Source organism: Cyanistes caeruleus, chromosome 27 (genome assembly GCF_971803275.1).
Source record: "Cyanistes caeruleus chromosome 27, bCyaCae1.hap1.1, whole genome shotgun sequence".
In the NCBI taxonomy this organism is placed as follows: domain Eukaryota; kingdom Metazoa; phylum Chordata; class Aves; order Passeriformes; family Paridae; genus Cyanistes; species Cyanistes caeruleus.
Window position 1 is genome coordinate 2417548 of NC_141727.1, and position 14652 is coordinate 2432199.

Genomic DNA, 14652 nt, shown 5'->3' on the forward strand with positions numbered 1-14652 from the left:
ACAGGCAACAACTGCCCTTTTTCCCTGCAAGCCCCACGGCAGCCTCACGTGAGGATCCAAAAACCTGTGTGGGCAATGTCACTTCAGCTGTGACACAGCTGTGCCCGCCGGCGCTGCAAGGCGGGGCTCCTGTGGGAACGGCTCCAGCTCCTGCATGGCCCCGAGCCCTCTTGCCCGGAACACGGCTGCCCTCTCGCCACAGGGAACAAGTCTGAGATTTACAAACCTCTACACAACAGCGTACAGGGCCCCTCAAGAGGCCCGCCTGCCCCCTCATCAGGGGAACCTGCCCAGGCTGGCACCGCGGCCCGCCTACCCCCTGAGGGGAATCTGGCCAGGCTGGCCCTGCGGCCCACCTACTCCCTCAGGGGAACCTGCGCGGGCTGGCACCAGGGGTCCCCTCTGCCCCCTTAGGGGAACCTGTCCAGGCTGGCACCGGGGCCCTTCAGCCCTCTCGGGGGAAACGCAGGAGCATCAGGGGATGCTCTTTTGGGGAATTGGGGCTGTTTTGAAGGCTTGCCTGTAGCCTTGCTCAGAGGCACTGCACGAGGCCCAGCAGCACGGAGCCAGCCTGGCCAGTGCAGGGGGGCACCGAGCAGGCCACAAAATCTGTCACAGACAGGAGCCACTGGCCACAACAGCAAATGAGGGAGTCTTCCTCTCCCTGCAGGTCAGAGGGAGCACTGGATGTGCTCAGCAGCGTTCGATGCTCCTGGAAGGTGGAGGTGGAGATTGGAACAGCCTGGGAAGGGACTGGCTGCAGCAGGGGAAGGCTGGACACTACAGTGCTCAGTGTGACACGGAGCTGTGGCAGGCCTGCTCAATGCAGGTCAGAGGCTCTGGCCCCTCTGGTTGGAAGCACAGGTCACCTCAGGGGGTGGAGTCACGAGAGGCTGTGCTCAGCAGTGCCTCTGGAATTGAGAATCTCTCTTTGGTTCCCTTGTGGTTCACATGCCAATTCCCAAAGAGCACGGAGAAAGCCACCTCTGCCTTTAGTGTGCTTTCTTTAACACTAAAAACAGGAGACCCTCCTTGCTCAAGCCATTCCTGGAGAGGAGTAAAACAGGACACGGCCAGAGCTGCTCAATCCCTGCCCAGGCACAGTGTTCTGCTCCAGCTGGCGCAGCTCCCTGAGCACCCCCTGACTCACAGCCCATGGCTTCAGACTGTAAAAGCCCTGTCCTGCTCTTTAACACGACACACTTCTAGCATTCCCCTTCTCAGAGTGTGGTGGGAGATTCCTCCCTTCACTGCGGACACCCAGCGAGGTTTTACCTTGAGATGGAGAAAAACAGACTTATTCAGGGCCCTTGGCAAGGACAAGCAATATCTGTCTCAACTTTTGTCTTTCTAGCTTTAATAAAATTGCTTCACTATGGCTTCCAAATACTGTGCTACAATAGTAGCAACAACTGGTTACACTGTGGAAGATGAATAAAGGAATAAATAATAAAAAAGGAAGAAAGAATTATTAAGCTTTTTAGTCTAAAATAATTAAAGTCTTCTAGACTACTCTTTAGCATAATCAGGCATTAAACTAAATTGTTCCCTCATCTTTGGGAAGGGGTGTAGAAAACGAGGACACCTTTGCTAAAAAACACAATGCTAATTTTCCATTCTGCTTCAGCCAGTGCCATAATCTGCCGGCAGCACTCCTAGAGTGCCCTGAGTGCTTCCCTGACGTGCGTCTCTGGGGCACACAAACCCTCCTTTTCCTCACTCAGTGGTGGTGAAACACACCACCAGCAGCAGAAATCATAGCCCAGCTGTGGGCAGCTTCTCTGCTCCCTCAGCCTCGGTCGGAATTGCTCCCGAGCAGCCCTGAACACACGAGCCTGCTGGAAGCTGGTGTTGGAGGGCCCTGAAGTGACGCTGTACTGCACCGGAGCTCCGGCTGGCTCTACAGTGGTCTTTGCACTCCGGCTCCGGCGATCGCCAGGAGTGGGGAATCACTGGGGAGTAGGCTTTTCCCTCAGTGACCCCTCCAGAGTCTTGGGCCACTCTAAGCTCTGTGGTGCACAGCGTCAGGTGTGGAGACAAGAAAGCAGAGGAGTCTCTCTTGGATTGTAGTTCCCAGCAATGGTTTTATTCGGTCGAGGAAACGAGGCGTCCACGCTGGAAGGGATCCAGGTCTAAGAGAGCCCTGAGCATTGCTGTGCAAGGAGTTAAGTATGGCCCGACCCCCAGGGGAGGGTACAAACTATAGACCAATGGGGAATCTTGAGAGGAGGAGTAAGGGGAGAGGATCACACCTTCCGGACTAATAGGGGTTCACAGAGGGAGGGAGCAAGATACAGCAACCAGTGGGGCCTCGAGGTATAATTGATTGATACAGAAGGCTCTGGAAGAAGGGATGGGGTTTACTATGATGGATAGGAGGGTAGGGGCACGGCTAAGGTGATTGGCAGGGAACATTTAGGTAAAATAGGAGGGGTTTACATAACTGACAACTGGGGCCTAACCAATACAATCAACAGGGGGAACAAGAACGTCCTAACAAGCTTCAACAAATCCTTAACCAAACTAAATAAATGAACTACAACCCTGAAGCTGCACTGTCCCCTGGAGCTTTGTCACATCCTGGAGGATTTGTTCTCCTCCTCTAGCTCAGAGAGCGGGGATGGTCTGTGCACTGCCCAGAGCGGCCCTGGAGGTCACAGCCATGCTCTGGGGATCTTCTCTGCTCTCTCCACCGTGGTTGGATTTCCTCTTGACCAGCCTTAAGCATGGGAGCCTGCTTCAAGCTGCGGCAGGAGGGCCCGCGAACTGCACTGTCAACAGGAGGTGTGGTCACAACAGGGAGAATTTGTTTTCTGCTGTGGAGGTCGTAGCCGCTCCACGCGGATCTGCTTGTCTCTTTCTGCCTCAGCAGGGTTTCCTCCCAAGCATCCCCAGGTCCACAGGCTGACTCCAAGCTCCTGTTGGAAGGTCCTGAAGCTGCATCATCCTTGGCATCATGGCCACAACTTGGAGGGCCCGTGTTCCTCCCTGTAGCATCATCACAGTCTGCGTTGCCCAAAAAACAGCTGTAGCCGTCCCTGCTCCACAGTGGGGATGCGCTCTGTGCCTCCTCCTGGCCAGGGTCTTCCACACTCAGCACCATATCCTGGAAAGAGAGCTGTGCAGAGTTCCTGCCCTTCTCACCTGAAAGGGCCAGAGTCAGTGGGGAAGCCCCAGAAGCTCTGGGAGGGCACATTTCAGAGCCTCCCAAAGGCCCTTCTGGAGGGCTGCCAAGGCCAAAGGGCCAAAGGCACACAAATGGCATGGATGCAGGAGGCATGCTTTGACAGGAAGCAGCATTGTGGCTGTGAAGAATGCTGCCAGGGTGCCAGGGGAAAAGGGAGAAATGCTGAGATCCTAGAAAGAAATCCACAGCTCCTGTGGTGCCCTGACTCTCCTCCCCAGTTACCTTTGTCCTGTCAGGCAAAACCTGTGGGACTACAGAAGCCACCTGCTTGCTGCAGGCTGCCCACTGACTGAGGACGGATGGCGCATATGATGGTGCCAGCGAGGAAGAAGCCTTTTCTCCAAGCCTCAGATCAGAGCATCTGCAGAAAAAAACAGTGATCTCACTTTAGGGCTGTTGTTGCAGCCTCCTCTGGGCTTCATTCATTTTCTTGGAGAGGTTTCTATGACAGAGCAACTTAGCCAAGGTCACAAATGAAAAGGTCAACCAGAGTATTCCCACCCGGCCTGCTTCTGTCCCAGCAAAACCTCATCTTTCTACCTTCTACAGCCTCCATTCCATAAATTCACACACTTGTTTGCCTTGGAAGGGACCTTAAAGCTCCTTTTGTTCCACTCCCGCTCATGGCCAGGAATACCTTACAATAGACCTGGATCCTCCAAGCCCCATCCAACCTGGCCTTGAACTCTTCCAGGGATGGGGCACCCACAGCTTCTTTGGGCAGCCTGTTCCATTGTCTCACCTGGCATAAAACAGCAGGTAGGCTTGCTGCCCGAGAGCTGTGTCAATGCTACGAACCTCCACAGACTCATCATCCATCTGGTACCACAGCCCGTTGCTGGCCTGTGAAAAAAAAGGCAAGGATCTCTGCATGGCTTCTCACCAAAAACACGGGCAGAAAACTACCTAACAAAGAGTGTGCCAAAAGAAATCCAGTGCAGCCCCTAAGGAGACCTTCTGGCCCACAACCTTGGCCGTCGGTAATACCCACAGGAAAGTTCCTCTTCTCCAGCACGCCTTCTCCTCGTTGGGAAGGAAGGAAGGAAGGAAGGAAGGAAGTTGCTGTTTACCTTTGTGTAGCAGAAATAGTGTCCTTCATGGCAGCTGTAGCCACTGTGCACCAGGACAGCATACAGGGAGTAATAGAGGGGCTCTCCATCGCCCTCGGACATGTACGGGCGGAGATCCAGGAACTCGGGGTACTCCACAGCCTACAGAGACACCAGGAGGGCTCAGAGGTGACCCTGACCTGGGACAGAGAATAGCCTGCCACATCCAGGGGCCAGAGGTGTGGAAATACATCCTTGGGGCCCATGAGCAGCTGCTTTTTCGTGTAGCAAGGTGTAATGCCTTGGGTGGCAGGAAACTGCTCTTGGCCAAAGCAGCGCTGTGGGAGAAGAGCGCTGGCCTGTCTTCCCATGGGAATTCATTTCTCCCAAGGAGAGAGCACAACGAACCCAACCACATACCACTACCTGTACCTACAGACAACTACTACCCAACAACTAACATCACTAACGAGTGGCTTGTGACAAGCTCTAGGAAATCTACTCTAGGGAAAGAAAGCTGCACACCACTTGTGTACACACCTTGTTGATCTTCCCGCCGGTGAAACAGTCAAACCGTTTCAGACACACGGTCAGAACCTTGGGTGCACAGTGGATTGTGAACCTCTTGGAGGCAGCAACATTCTCCGTACACCTTGAAAGCAAGCACAGACACAGCCCAGTGCTGAAATGCACCCAATCTTCCCCCAAGCTGGCCAGGCAACCTCTCCTGTCTCACACAGCTTTTGTTATTCTAAGGCTCTTCACTGCCATATTTGCCAAAAGCTGCATCTCATCCTGCGCGCAGTAAATCTGCACAGGAAGATGACTTCTCTTCAATGACATGCAGCCCCCTCCAACAGCATCCCGTCTTACTCTGGATGTCTTAGTAATCATCTCACTTGTTGCATTTAAAGCAGTTTTCACCATCCAGCTGCTCAGGTGTCACAAAGGCTTCCAGAGCTGCAGTGAGGGACGAGGCTGCCTGGAGGAGTGAGAAATGGGCACGCTGAGCTGCAGGAAATGCCCTCACCCAAGCATTTCCCAGAAGCTGACCAGAAAAGCCCCATAGCTGACGCTGAAGAGACCCACCATGAACCTATCCAGAAGGAGGCAGAAAGAGAGTGTGACGCTGAACACCTCCCCGTCTCCCAGCAGCTCCTGGAGCTGTCAAGAGCTCTGTCCCTGTGCCCCCGCTCAGTTCAACTAATGACAGTGTGCAGGGGCATCAGTGGTGCAAACTACAATGCAAACAACCCTTCAGCCTGGGAGCCAGACAGGTGTTACGGGAGGGCAGGCAAAGAGAAGAAGGATGACGATGTATCAAGGGTGCAGAGAGGATAATTGCTGTTTGTCCAGGTTAAAAACATCACCTGCAGAGAGCCCAGTGCCACAGCCTCTGCAGGGGGACGCTATCCATTGCCCTTCCCACCCACCACCAAGACCTCTTGTGTTCACAGGCTATATTTTTAAGACAAATGTGTTGCAGGGCCTTGGGATGTCTTGTAGCACAACTGCAAAGCCTCTTACATTGATATCCAAAGGAACATCCAGGAAGGCCTCGTAGGAGTCAGAAACGGCTTTGCAGCTGCAGCAGGTGACTGGAAGGGAAAATCCAAATGCTCAGCAATGGCAAGCTGACTGGCATTGCCCATTTACACATTGCACCTGTCCCACCAGTCCCAGGACCAAGTGTCAAGCACAGGCAGACAGAAGGGCACGGGCAATGTCAAGGAGAGTAATAGCTGTGGAAACGCACCTCTGGATCTCAGAAAGCCCCCAAATATTTGATGGACAATGGTAGTGGATTCAGAAGAGAGGTCCAAGCTGGAAACAAGTGATAAGACACAGCGTTACCTCCTCCATGAGTTTTGCTTGGCCTGAAAGCCCAGGGTTTAGGTTTCCCTTGATGGTGGCACATCAAGCAGTCCAAAGGGCTCCGAGCTTTGTGAGGGTGATTGCCTTGTGCTTACTCGCTGCTTGCGCTCAGACAAGCTCTCTGCATGGCATTGACCGTACAGCACAAGAAGTCATGGGCATCTTCCTGCATACCAAGCTGAAAATGTTCTCCTATGCCTAAGAAAGAAGAAGTTTGTCCTTTTCTCATACACAAAGGGAAGAAAAGCTGTCAAAAGCACCTGCCATGACTTACGTCCAAAAACCTTGAGGACAGTCCAAGGCACGATGGCACTGACAGGGGAATGCAAGACCTTGTTAACGTGTGCTTCCATGGTGCACATCATGCAGAAACCTTGCTGCTGACCTGAACAGAGACACAGGGAAAGTCTTTAGGTTAGCCAGGTATCCACAGCAGTGCGATCCTCCTCCTCCTCCTCTTCCACTCCAGCGCAATACTCCACTCCTCCCAATGACCCAACGATCCCAGGACATTTTAGTGTGTGGAAAATGTTCTTAACAGGGATGCCGGACCAACAGTTTTCTGTGCAATAAGCCAGGAGGCTTTAACTTGCCGGAATAAAGACTTGGAGCTAGAAAGAGGTGTCTTCAGGAAGGGTAAGACAGCTGGCAAGGACAAGTGGCTTCTATAGAGACTTGAGTGTTCAAAGAACATCAATTCATGGGGCTGATAAAGGGCTGCTGTTCTCCTAAATCTAATTCCAGGTTCTGGGAATCTTTGGTATTGGATTAACACATATTCAGGAGGGGTTCCCAAAAGCACTCACAGGCCTTGCTGTGCTCTCGGGACAGCAGGTAGTTGGCCAGTGGCGGGGTGTAGGTCAAACACTGCAGGACAGCGTTGAGAAAGCACGTGTTGCCCACATTGAAGAGCCCCGCTCCAGCACTCTGCTGCTGCTGCCAGACCATGTAAATCTTCTCCAGTGGAAAGAGGATCCTTTTTGGGGGAGCTATTCCCTCAGCAATGACTGCAGAGAAATTCCATTTGAAAAGAGTCAAGGTACTGCTTGTACCAGCTGCTGAACTGCAGTCTCCCATCTTTGTGATCAGTGACAGTGCCCCAGTTCACAGGAGCATCAAAGGTCATTCTGAAGTGCTCCAGTCCATGGTACTTTCTCTGAAGAGGCTCTGCTGTACCTGCTGCTGCTGCTGTCACCGCATCAGCAGCAGAGCTCTCTAGTTTTCCCACCTCTTCCACAGGAATGACCAGCGTTCACCCACTAACTTAACTACTGCCTTTGCTGGTCTCCTTTCTCTGTGATCACTTCCTCCTGGGAATTACTAAGCCTTTTAGACTAGACTAATTAAAACCTTCTAGACTAGTCGTTGGCATCATCAGCCATAAAACTAAATTGTTCCCTCTTCTTTGGGAATGGGTGTAGAAAACATGGACAGCTCTGCCAAAAAATGCAGTGCTAATTTCCCATTCTGCTTCAGCCAGCGCCACCATCTGCCACCAGCACTCCTAGAGTGCCTCGAGTGCTTCCCTGACCTGCGTCTCTGGGGCACACAAACCCTCCTTTTCCTCACTGAACGGTGGTGGGCTGAAAAACGCACGAACCGGCAGCAGAAATCGTAGCCCAGCTGTGGGCAGCTTCTCTGCTCCCTCAGCCTCAGTTGGATTTGCTCCCAAGCTGCCCTGAGCACACAAGCCTGCTGGAAGCTGATGTTGGAGGGCCCTGAAGCTGCATTATCCACTGGGGCTTTGTCCCATCCTGGAGGATTTGTTCTCCTCCTCTTGGTCACAGAGGGCTGCTGGTCTGTGCACTGCACAGAGAGGCCATGGAGGTCACAGCCCTGCTCTGGGGATCTTCTCTGCTCGTTCCACCACAGTTGGGTTTGCTCTGGACCAGCCCAAAGCATGACAGCCTGCTTCAGGCTGGTGCTGGAGGGCCCTGGAACTGCATCATCAACAGGAGTTTTGTCACAACAGGGAGAATTCCTTGTCTCCCTTTTCCTCTTCCTTGATGAAGAGTTGAAGCCTGTGTGCTGCACAAAGCGGCTGCGGAGGTCGTAGCCGCTCCACACGGAACTGCTTGTCTCTTCCTGCATCAGCAGGGTTTCCTGACAAGCATCCCCAGGTCCACAGGCCAACTCCAAGCTCCTGTTGGAAGGCCCTGAAGCAGCATCATCTATGGGATCGTGGCCGCAACTTGGAGGAGGCCCTGTGGCGTCATCACAGCCGGTGGTGTCCGTAACAAAGCTGCAGGCTTCCTTGCTCCACAGTGGGGATCCGCTCTGCACCTCGTCCTGGCCAGGGTCTTCCACACTCAGCACCACATCCTGGAAAAAGAGCTGTGCAGAGTTCCTGCCCTTCTCTCCTGAAAGGACCAGAGTCAGTGGGGAAGCCCCAGAAGCTCTGGGAGGGCACATTTCAGAGCCTCCCAAAGGCCCTTCTGGAGGGCTGCCAAGGCCAAAGGGCCAAAGGCACACAAATGGCATGGATGCAGGTGGCATGCTTTGACAGGAAGCAGCATTGTGGCTGTGAAGAATGCTGCCAGGGTGCCAGGGGAAAAGGGAGAAATGCTGAGATCCTAGAAAGAAATCCACAGCTCCTGTGGTGCCCTGACTCTCCTCCCCAGTTACCTTTGTCCTGTCAGGCAAAACCTGTGGGACTACAGAAGCCACCTGCTTGCTGCAGGCTGCCCACTGACTGAGGACGGATGGCGCATATGATGGTGCCAGCGAGGAAGAAGCCTCTTCTCCAAGCCTCAGATCAGAGCATCTGCAGAAAAAAACAGTGATCTCACTTTAGGGCTGTTGTTGCAGCCTCCTCTGGGCTTCATTCATTTTCTTGGAGAGGTTTCTATGACAGAGCAACTTAGCCAAGGTCACAAATGAAAAGGTCAACTAGAGTATTCCCACCCGGCCTGCTTCTGTCCCAGCAAAACCTCATCTTTCTACCTTCTACAGCCTCCATTCCATAAATTCACACACTTGTTTGCCTTGGAAGGGACCTTAAAGCTCCTTTTGTTCCACTCCCGCTCATGGCCAGGAATACCTTACAATAGACCTGGATCCTCCAAGCCCCATCCAACCTGGCCTTGAACTCTTCCAGGGATGGGGCACCCACAGCTTCTTTGGGCAGCCTGTTCCATTGTCTCACCTGGCATAAAACAGCAGGTAGGCTTGCTGCCCGAGAGCTGTGTCAATGCTACGAACCTCCACAGACTCATCATCCATCTGGTACCACAGCCCGTTGCTGGCCTGTGAAAAAAAAGGCAAGGATCTCTGCATGGCTTCTCACCAAAAACACGGGCAGAAAACTACCTAACAAAGAGTGTGCCAAAAGAAATCCAGTGCAGCCCCTAAGGAGACCTTCTGGCCCACAACCTTGGCCGTCGGTAATACCCACAGGAAAGTTCCTCTTCTCCAGCACGCCTTCTCCTCGTTGGGAAGGAAGGAAGGAAGGAAGGAAGTTGCTGTTTACCTTTGTGTAGCAGAAATAGTGTCCTTCATGGCAGCTGTAGCCACTGTGCACCAGGACAGCATACAGGGAGTAATAGAGGGGCTCTCCATCGCCCTCGGACATGTACGGGCGGAGATCCAGGAACTCGGGGTACTCCACAGCCTACAGAGACACCAGGAGGGCTCAGAGGTGACCCTGACCTGGGACAGAGAATAGCCTGCCACATCCAGGGTCCAGAGGTGTGGAAATACATCCTTGGGGCCCATGAGCAGCTGCTTTTTCGTGTAGCAAGGTGTAATGCCTTGGGTGGCAGGAAACTGCTCTTGGCCAAAGCAGCGCTGTGGGAGAAGAGCGCTGGCCTGTCTTCCCATGGGAATTCATTTCTCCCAAGGAGAGAGCACAACGAACCCAACCACATACCACTACCTGTACCTACAGACAACTACTACCCAACAACTAACATCACTAACGAGTGGCTTGTGACAAGCTCTAGGAAATCTACTCTAGGGAAAGAAAGCTGCACACCACTTGTGTACACACCTTGTTGATCTTCCCGCCGGTGAAACAGTCAAACCGTTTCAGACACACGGTCAGAACCTTGGGTGCACAGTGGATTGTGAACCTCTTGGAGGCAGCAACGTTCTCCGTACACCTTGAAAGCAAGCACAGACACAGCCCAGTGCTGAAATGCACCCAATCTTCCCCCAAGCTGGCCAGGCAACCTCTCCTGTCTCACACAGCTTTTGTTATTCTAAGGTTCTTCACTGCCATATTTGCCAAAAGCTGCATCTCATCTGCGTGCAGTAAACCTGCACAGGAAGATGACTTCTCTTCAATGACATGCAGCCCCCTCCAACAGCATCCCGTCTTACTCTGGATGTTCTTAGTAATCATCTCACTTGTTGCATTTAAAGCAGTTTTCACCATCCAGCTGCTCAGGTGTCACAAAGGCTTCCAGAGCTGCAGTGAGGGACGAGGCTGCCTGGAGGAGTGAGAAATGGGCACGCTGAGCTGCAGGAAATGCCCTCACCCAAGCATTTCCCAGAAGCTGACCAGAAAAGCCCCATAGCTGACGCTGAAGAGACCCACCATGAACCTGTCCAGAAGGAGGCAGAAAGAGAGTGCGACGCTGAACACCTCCCCGTCTCCCAGCAGCTCCTGGAGCTGTCAAGAGCTCTGTCCCTGTGCCCCCGCTCAGTTCAACTAATGACAGTGTGCAGGGGCATCAGTGGTGCAAACTACAAAGCAAACAACCCTTCAGCCTGGGAGCCAGACAGGTGTTACGGGAGGGCAGGCAAAGAGAAGAAGGATGACGATGTATCAAGGGTGCAGAGAGGATAATTGCTGTTTGTCCAGCTTAAAAAGAGCACCTGCAGAGAGCCCAGTGCCACAGCCTCTGCAGGGGGACGCTATCCATTGCCCTTCCCACCCACCACCTAGACCTCTTGTGTTCACAGGCTATATTTTTAAGACAAATGTGTTGACTTTGGGAAGCAGCTGCAGGGCCTTGGGATGTCTTGTAGCACAACTGCAAAGCCTCTTACATTGATATCCAAAGGAACATCCAGGAAGGCCTCGTAGGAGTCAGAAATGGCTTTGCAGCTGAAGCAGGTGACTGGAAGGGAAAATCCAAATGCTCAGCAATGGCAAGCTGACTGGCATTGCCCATTTACACATTGCACCTGTCCCACTAGTCCCAGGACCAAGTGTCGAGCACAGGCAGACAGAAGGGCACGGGCAATGTCAAGGAGAGTAATAGCTGTGGAAACGCACCTCTGGATCTCAGAAAGCCCCCAAATATTTGATGGACAATGGTAGTGGATTCAGAAGAGAGGTCCAAGCTGGAAACAAGTGATAAGACACAGCGTTATCTCCTCCATGAGTTTTGCTTGGCCTGAAAGCCCAGGGTTTAGGTTTCCCTTGATGGTGGCACATCAAGCAGTCCAAAGGGCTCCGAGCTTTGTGAGGGTGATTGCCTTGTGCTTACTCGCTGCTGGCGCTCAGACAAGCTCTCTGCATGGCATTGACCGTACAGCACAAGAAGTCATGGGCATCTTCCTGCATACCAAGCTGAAAATGTTCTCCTATGCCTAAGAAAGAAGAAGTTTGTCCTTTTCTCATACACAAAGGGAAGAAAAGCTGTCAAAAGCACCTGCCATGACTTACGTCCAAAAACCTTGAGGACAGTCCAAGGCACGATGGCACTGACAGGGGAATGCAAGACCTTGTTAACGTGTGCTTCCATGGTGCACATCATGCAGAAACCTTGCTGCTGACCTGAACAGAGACACAGGGAAAGTCTTTAGGTTAGCCAGGTATCCACAGCAGTGCGATCCTCCTCCTCCTCCTCTTCCACTCCAGCGCAATACTCCACTCCTCCCAATGACCCAACGATCCCAGGACATTTTAGTGTGTGGAAAATGTTCTTAACAGGGATGCCGGACCAACAGTTTTCTGTGCAATAAGCCAGAGCTTATTATTGCAGGAGGCTTTAACTTGCCAGAATAAAGACTTGGAGCTAGAAAGAGGTGTCTTCAGGAAGGGTAAGACAGCTGGCAAGGACAAGTGGCTTCTATAGAGACTTGAGTGTTCAAAGAACATCAATTCATGGGGCTGACAAAGGGCTGCTGTTCTCCTAAATCTAATTCCAGGTTCTGGGAATCTTTGGTATTGGATTAACACATATTCAGGAGGGGTTCCCAAAAGCACTCACAGGCCTTGCTGTGCTCTCGGGACAGCAGGTAGTTGGCCAGTGGCGGGGTGTAAGTCAAACACTGCAGGACAGCGTTGAGGAAGCACGTGTTGCCCACATTGAAGAGCCCCGCTCCAGCACTCTGCTGCTGCTGCCAGACCATGCAGATCTTCTCCGGTGGAAAGAGGATCCTTTTTGGGGCAGCTATTCCCTCAGCAATGACTGCAGAGAAATCCCATTTGAAAAGACACCAGGTACAGAAGCGGATTTAAACTTGGAGTTTTCTACATGAGCAGTCAGGACAACCAGCTCAAACCTTCAACTCCGTGTCAGGGGGTGCCTAGAGCTGCCATTGAAATTTACTGGGTTGGAAAAGTCTGTTCCCCTGCTTGCTTTGTCAAGAGTCTAACAGACCCCAGCTCTGATTTCTGGGCCTCGGGGTATCTTCCTTTCTCACCAGAGCTGGAGACTGGATTTACCAAGTCAAGTTTTCCCTGGTCGTAACTGATTGTAACTTGTTGAAAAAAGGCAAGTACTGAAAAAAAAGGGTAACTCAAGGATGTCAGACCTCTCTATAAACAATCCTGTTTCTTGTGCGTACTAAGAAAGGAGAGACAAAAAGTGCTTTCCTGTCACTAAACATAAACACCTGGGTCAGTCTGCCTGCTCTCAGGAAACATCCCAGAGTTCACTCTGGGTTCTGAGCACATCATTCTGGGATCTGACCACCAGTCATGTCACTTGTCTGGGGATTCACAAGGTCCAAACCTGACATGAAGTTGTTACTCACAGAAATCGTTCCCTCTTGTGGCCATTGCGTCTCTCAGGAACAGAGGGCAAAGCTCTGGAAGACCAAGGACATCAGGACATTCTCCAGAAAGAGACCAGTGTCAATCCCATCACATGATTGCAAAGAATTTACCCTAGCTGACCAAAAGTATAAAAACTCCAAATAAATAAAACCTAGAGAACAGCATTTGCCATCAACAGTTTCAGTGCTGCCGAACTGCAGGCTCCCATCTTCGTGACCAGTGACAGAGCCCCAGTTCACAGGAGTGTCAAAGGTCCTTCTGAAGTGCTCCAGTCCATGGTACCTTCTATAAAGAGGCCCTCCTGCTGCTGCTGCTGCTGCTGCTGTCACTGCATCAGCAGCAGAGCTCTCTGGCTTTCCCACCTCCTCCACAGCAGTGACCAGCTTTCAGCCACTAACTTAACTACAGACTTTGCTTTCTCCTTTTTCCATCTGGCTTCCTCCTGTGGCAGCCAACGTGGGCTTCTTGCCACTCTGGGCCGAGCCCAGCCCCTTAGACTACAGTCACTACTTACCTACTTACTACAGACTTTCTACAGACTACTTAGGTATCCCAGGTTATAGTAAAGGAAAGGGAATCAGCCAGTAAGAACTCTGGCCTAGCCTGTATCTGGGCAGCCTACAACTGTGTAGGAGCTCAGCCTTCAACTAGGAAGGCGTAGTCAAATCATCCTTACCTCTGAGAGGATGAAAGCTGAAGAGGACACTATACAATACTGTCTAACTATTTGTCTAACTACTTATCTAACTACTTGTCTAACTACTTGTCTAAATACTAGTCTAACTACTTATCTAACTACTTGTCTAACTACGTTCTAAATACTTGTCTAAAAGACAAGCACAAAAGAGCAGCAAAGGAAGCAGCTGACTGATCCTGAAGACCAGCTCCTTCCCTAGCCTGCTTTCAGCCCACCGAGCATTGGGCGGGTGAGTTCACTGTCACTGCAGAGGTGCCACATCTCTGCCCCTCTGTGACATGGGGGCCACACAGCTATGTGTCCCCTTGAGGTCACAGAACCACATGGCTCTTGGCCACAGGAACCCACATGGCTCCTCACACAGGTGGAAGTCACCGGAACTCCCCCTGTGCCACTGATGAAGAGGGGTTCACTGCCTGCAGAGCTGCCACTCCTTCCCCAAAGCACAGAGCCCAATGAGTACAGGCCTGCCCACAGCTGTCACAAGCCTGCTCACACTTCTGTCTGCCACACAGGCTGCTGGGGAATTCTGATCCACTCCTCCCAGGCACAATCCTGTGCCTCTGAGACTCATGTGGCAAAGCACACCAGCTCTCACAGGGTCATTTCCAGTGAATTTTATCTGCCCTCAAGATACACCCACAGGCTGACCCTGGACTGGTACCACCAGACAAACCCTCTAAAGGCTGCGCTGGGTGAACCTCGGCTGCCAGGCCCCCACATAGCTGCTGCCTCTCCTGGGCAGCTTTTTAGCAGCTTCACATTTACTTCATCCTCCTAAACCTTGCTTAGGCTAGGTTTGAGCAGACAAAGCTTTAGCCAGATTGCCACTCAAGGTTGCTGGAGGCAGTTTTGTTCCTGCTGCACTTGACCCACGTGGTTTGGGGCTATG

At 52.2% G+C, this 14652-nt stretch overlaps 1 protein-coding gene across 4 annotated transcripts; it reads right to left on the minus strand.

Annotated features, from left to right (window-relative positions):
* Positions 1-2064: 2064 nt before the first annotated feature.
* On the minus strand, positions 2065-14038 carry LOC111943958 (ubiquitin carboxyl-terminal hydrolase 17-like protein 6). 4 transcript variants are annotated; one of them, XM_086863979.1, is made up of 23 exons: positions 13740-14038; positions 13042-13095; positions 12273-12473; positions 11726-11836; positions 11547-11649; positions 11333-11400; positions 11104-11174; positions 10459-10541; positions 10100-10211; positions 9581-9721; positions 9257-9357; positions 8737-8875; positions 6918-8433; positions 6386-6496; positions 6207-6309; positions 5993-6060; positions 5764-5834; positions 5136-5218; positions 4777-4888; positions 4258-4398; positions 3930-4030; positions 3410-3548; positions 2065-3106 (listed from the first exon to the last, which is right to left on the minus strand). In XM_086863979.1, exons 2-13 carry the CDS (start codon positions 13064-13066, stop codon positions 7498-7500), a joined length of 2091 nt encoding a protein of 696 aa, XP_086720105.1. In that variant the 5' UTR covers positions 13067-13095; positions 13740-14038; the 3' UTR covers positions 2065-3106; positions 3410-3548; positions 3930-4030; positions 4258-4398; positions 4777-4888; positions 5136-5218; positions 5764-5834; positions 5993-6060; positions 6207-6309; positions 6386-6496; positions 6918-7497. The 4 variants fall into 4 exon arrangements, with proteins under 4 accessions (XP_086720105.1, XP_086720106.1, XP_086720107.1 ...); XM_086863980.1 differs by having other exon boundaries at positions 13042-13178; positions 13740-14014; XM_086863981.1 differs by lacking the exon at positions 4258-4398 and having other exon boundaries at positions 13740-14030.
* Positions 14039-14652: the final 614 nt, after the last annotated feature.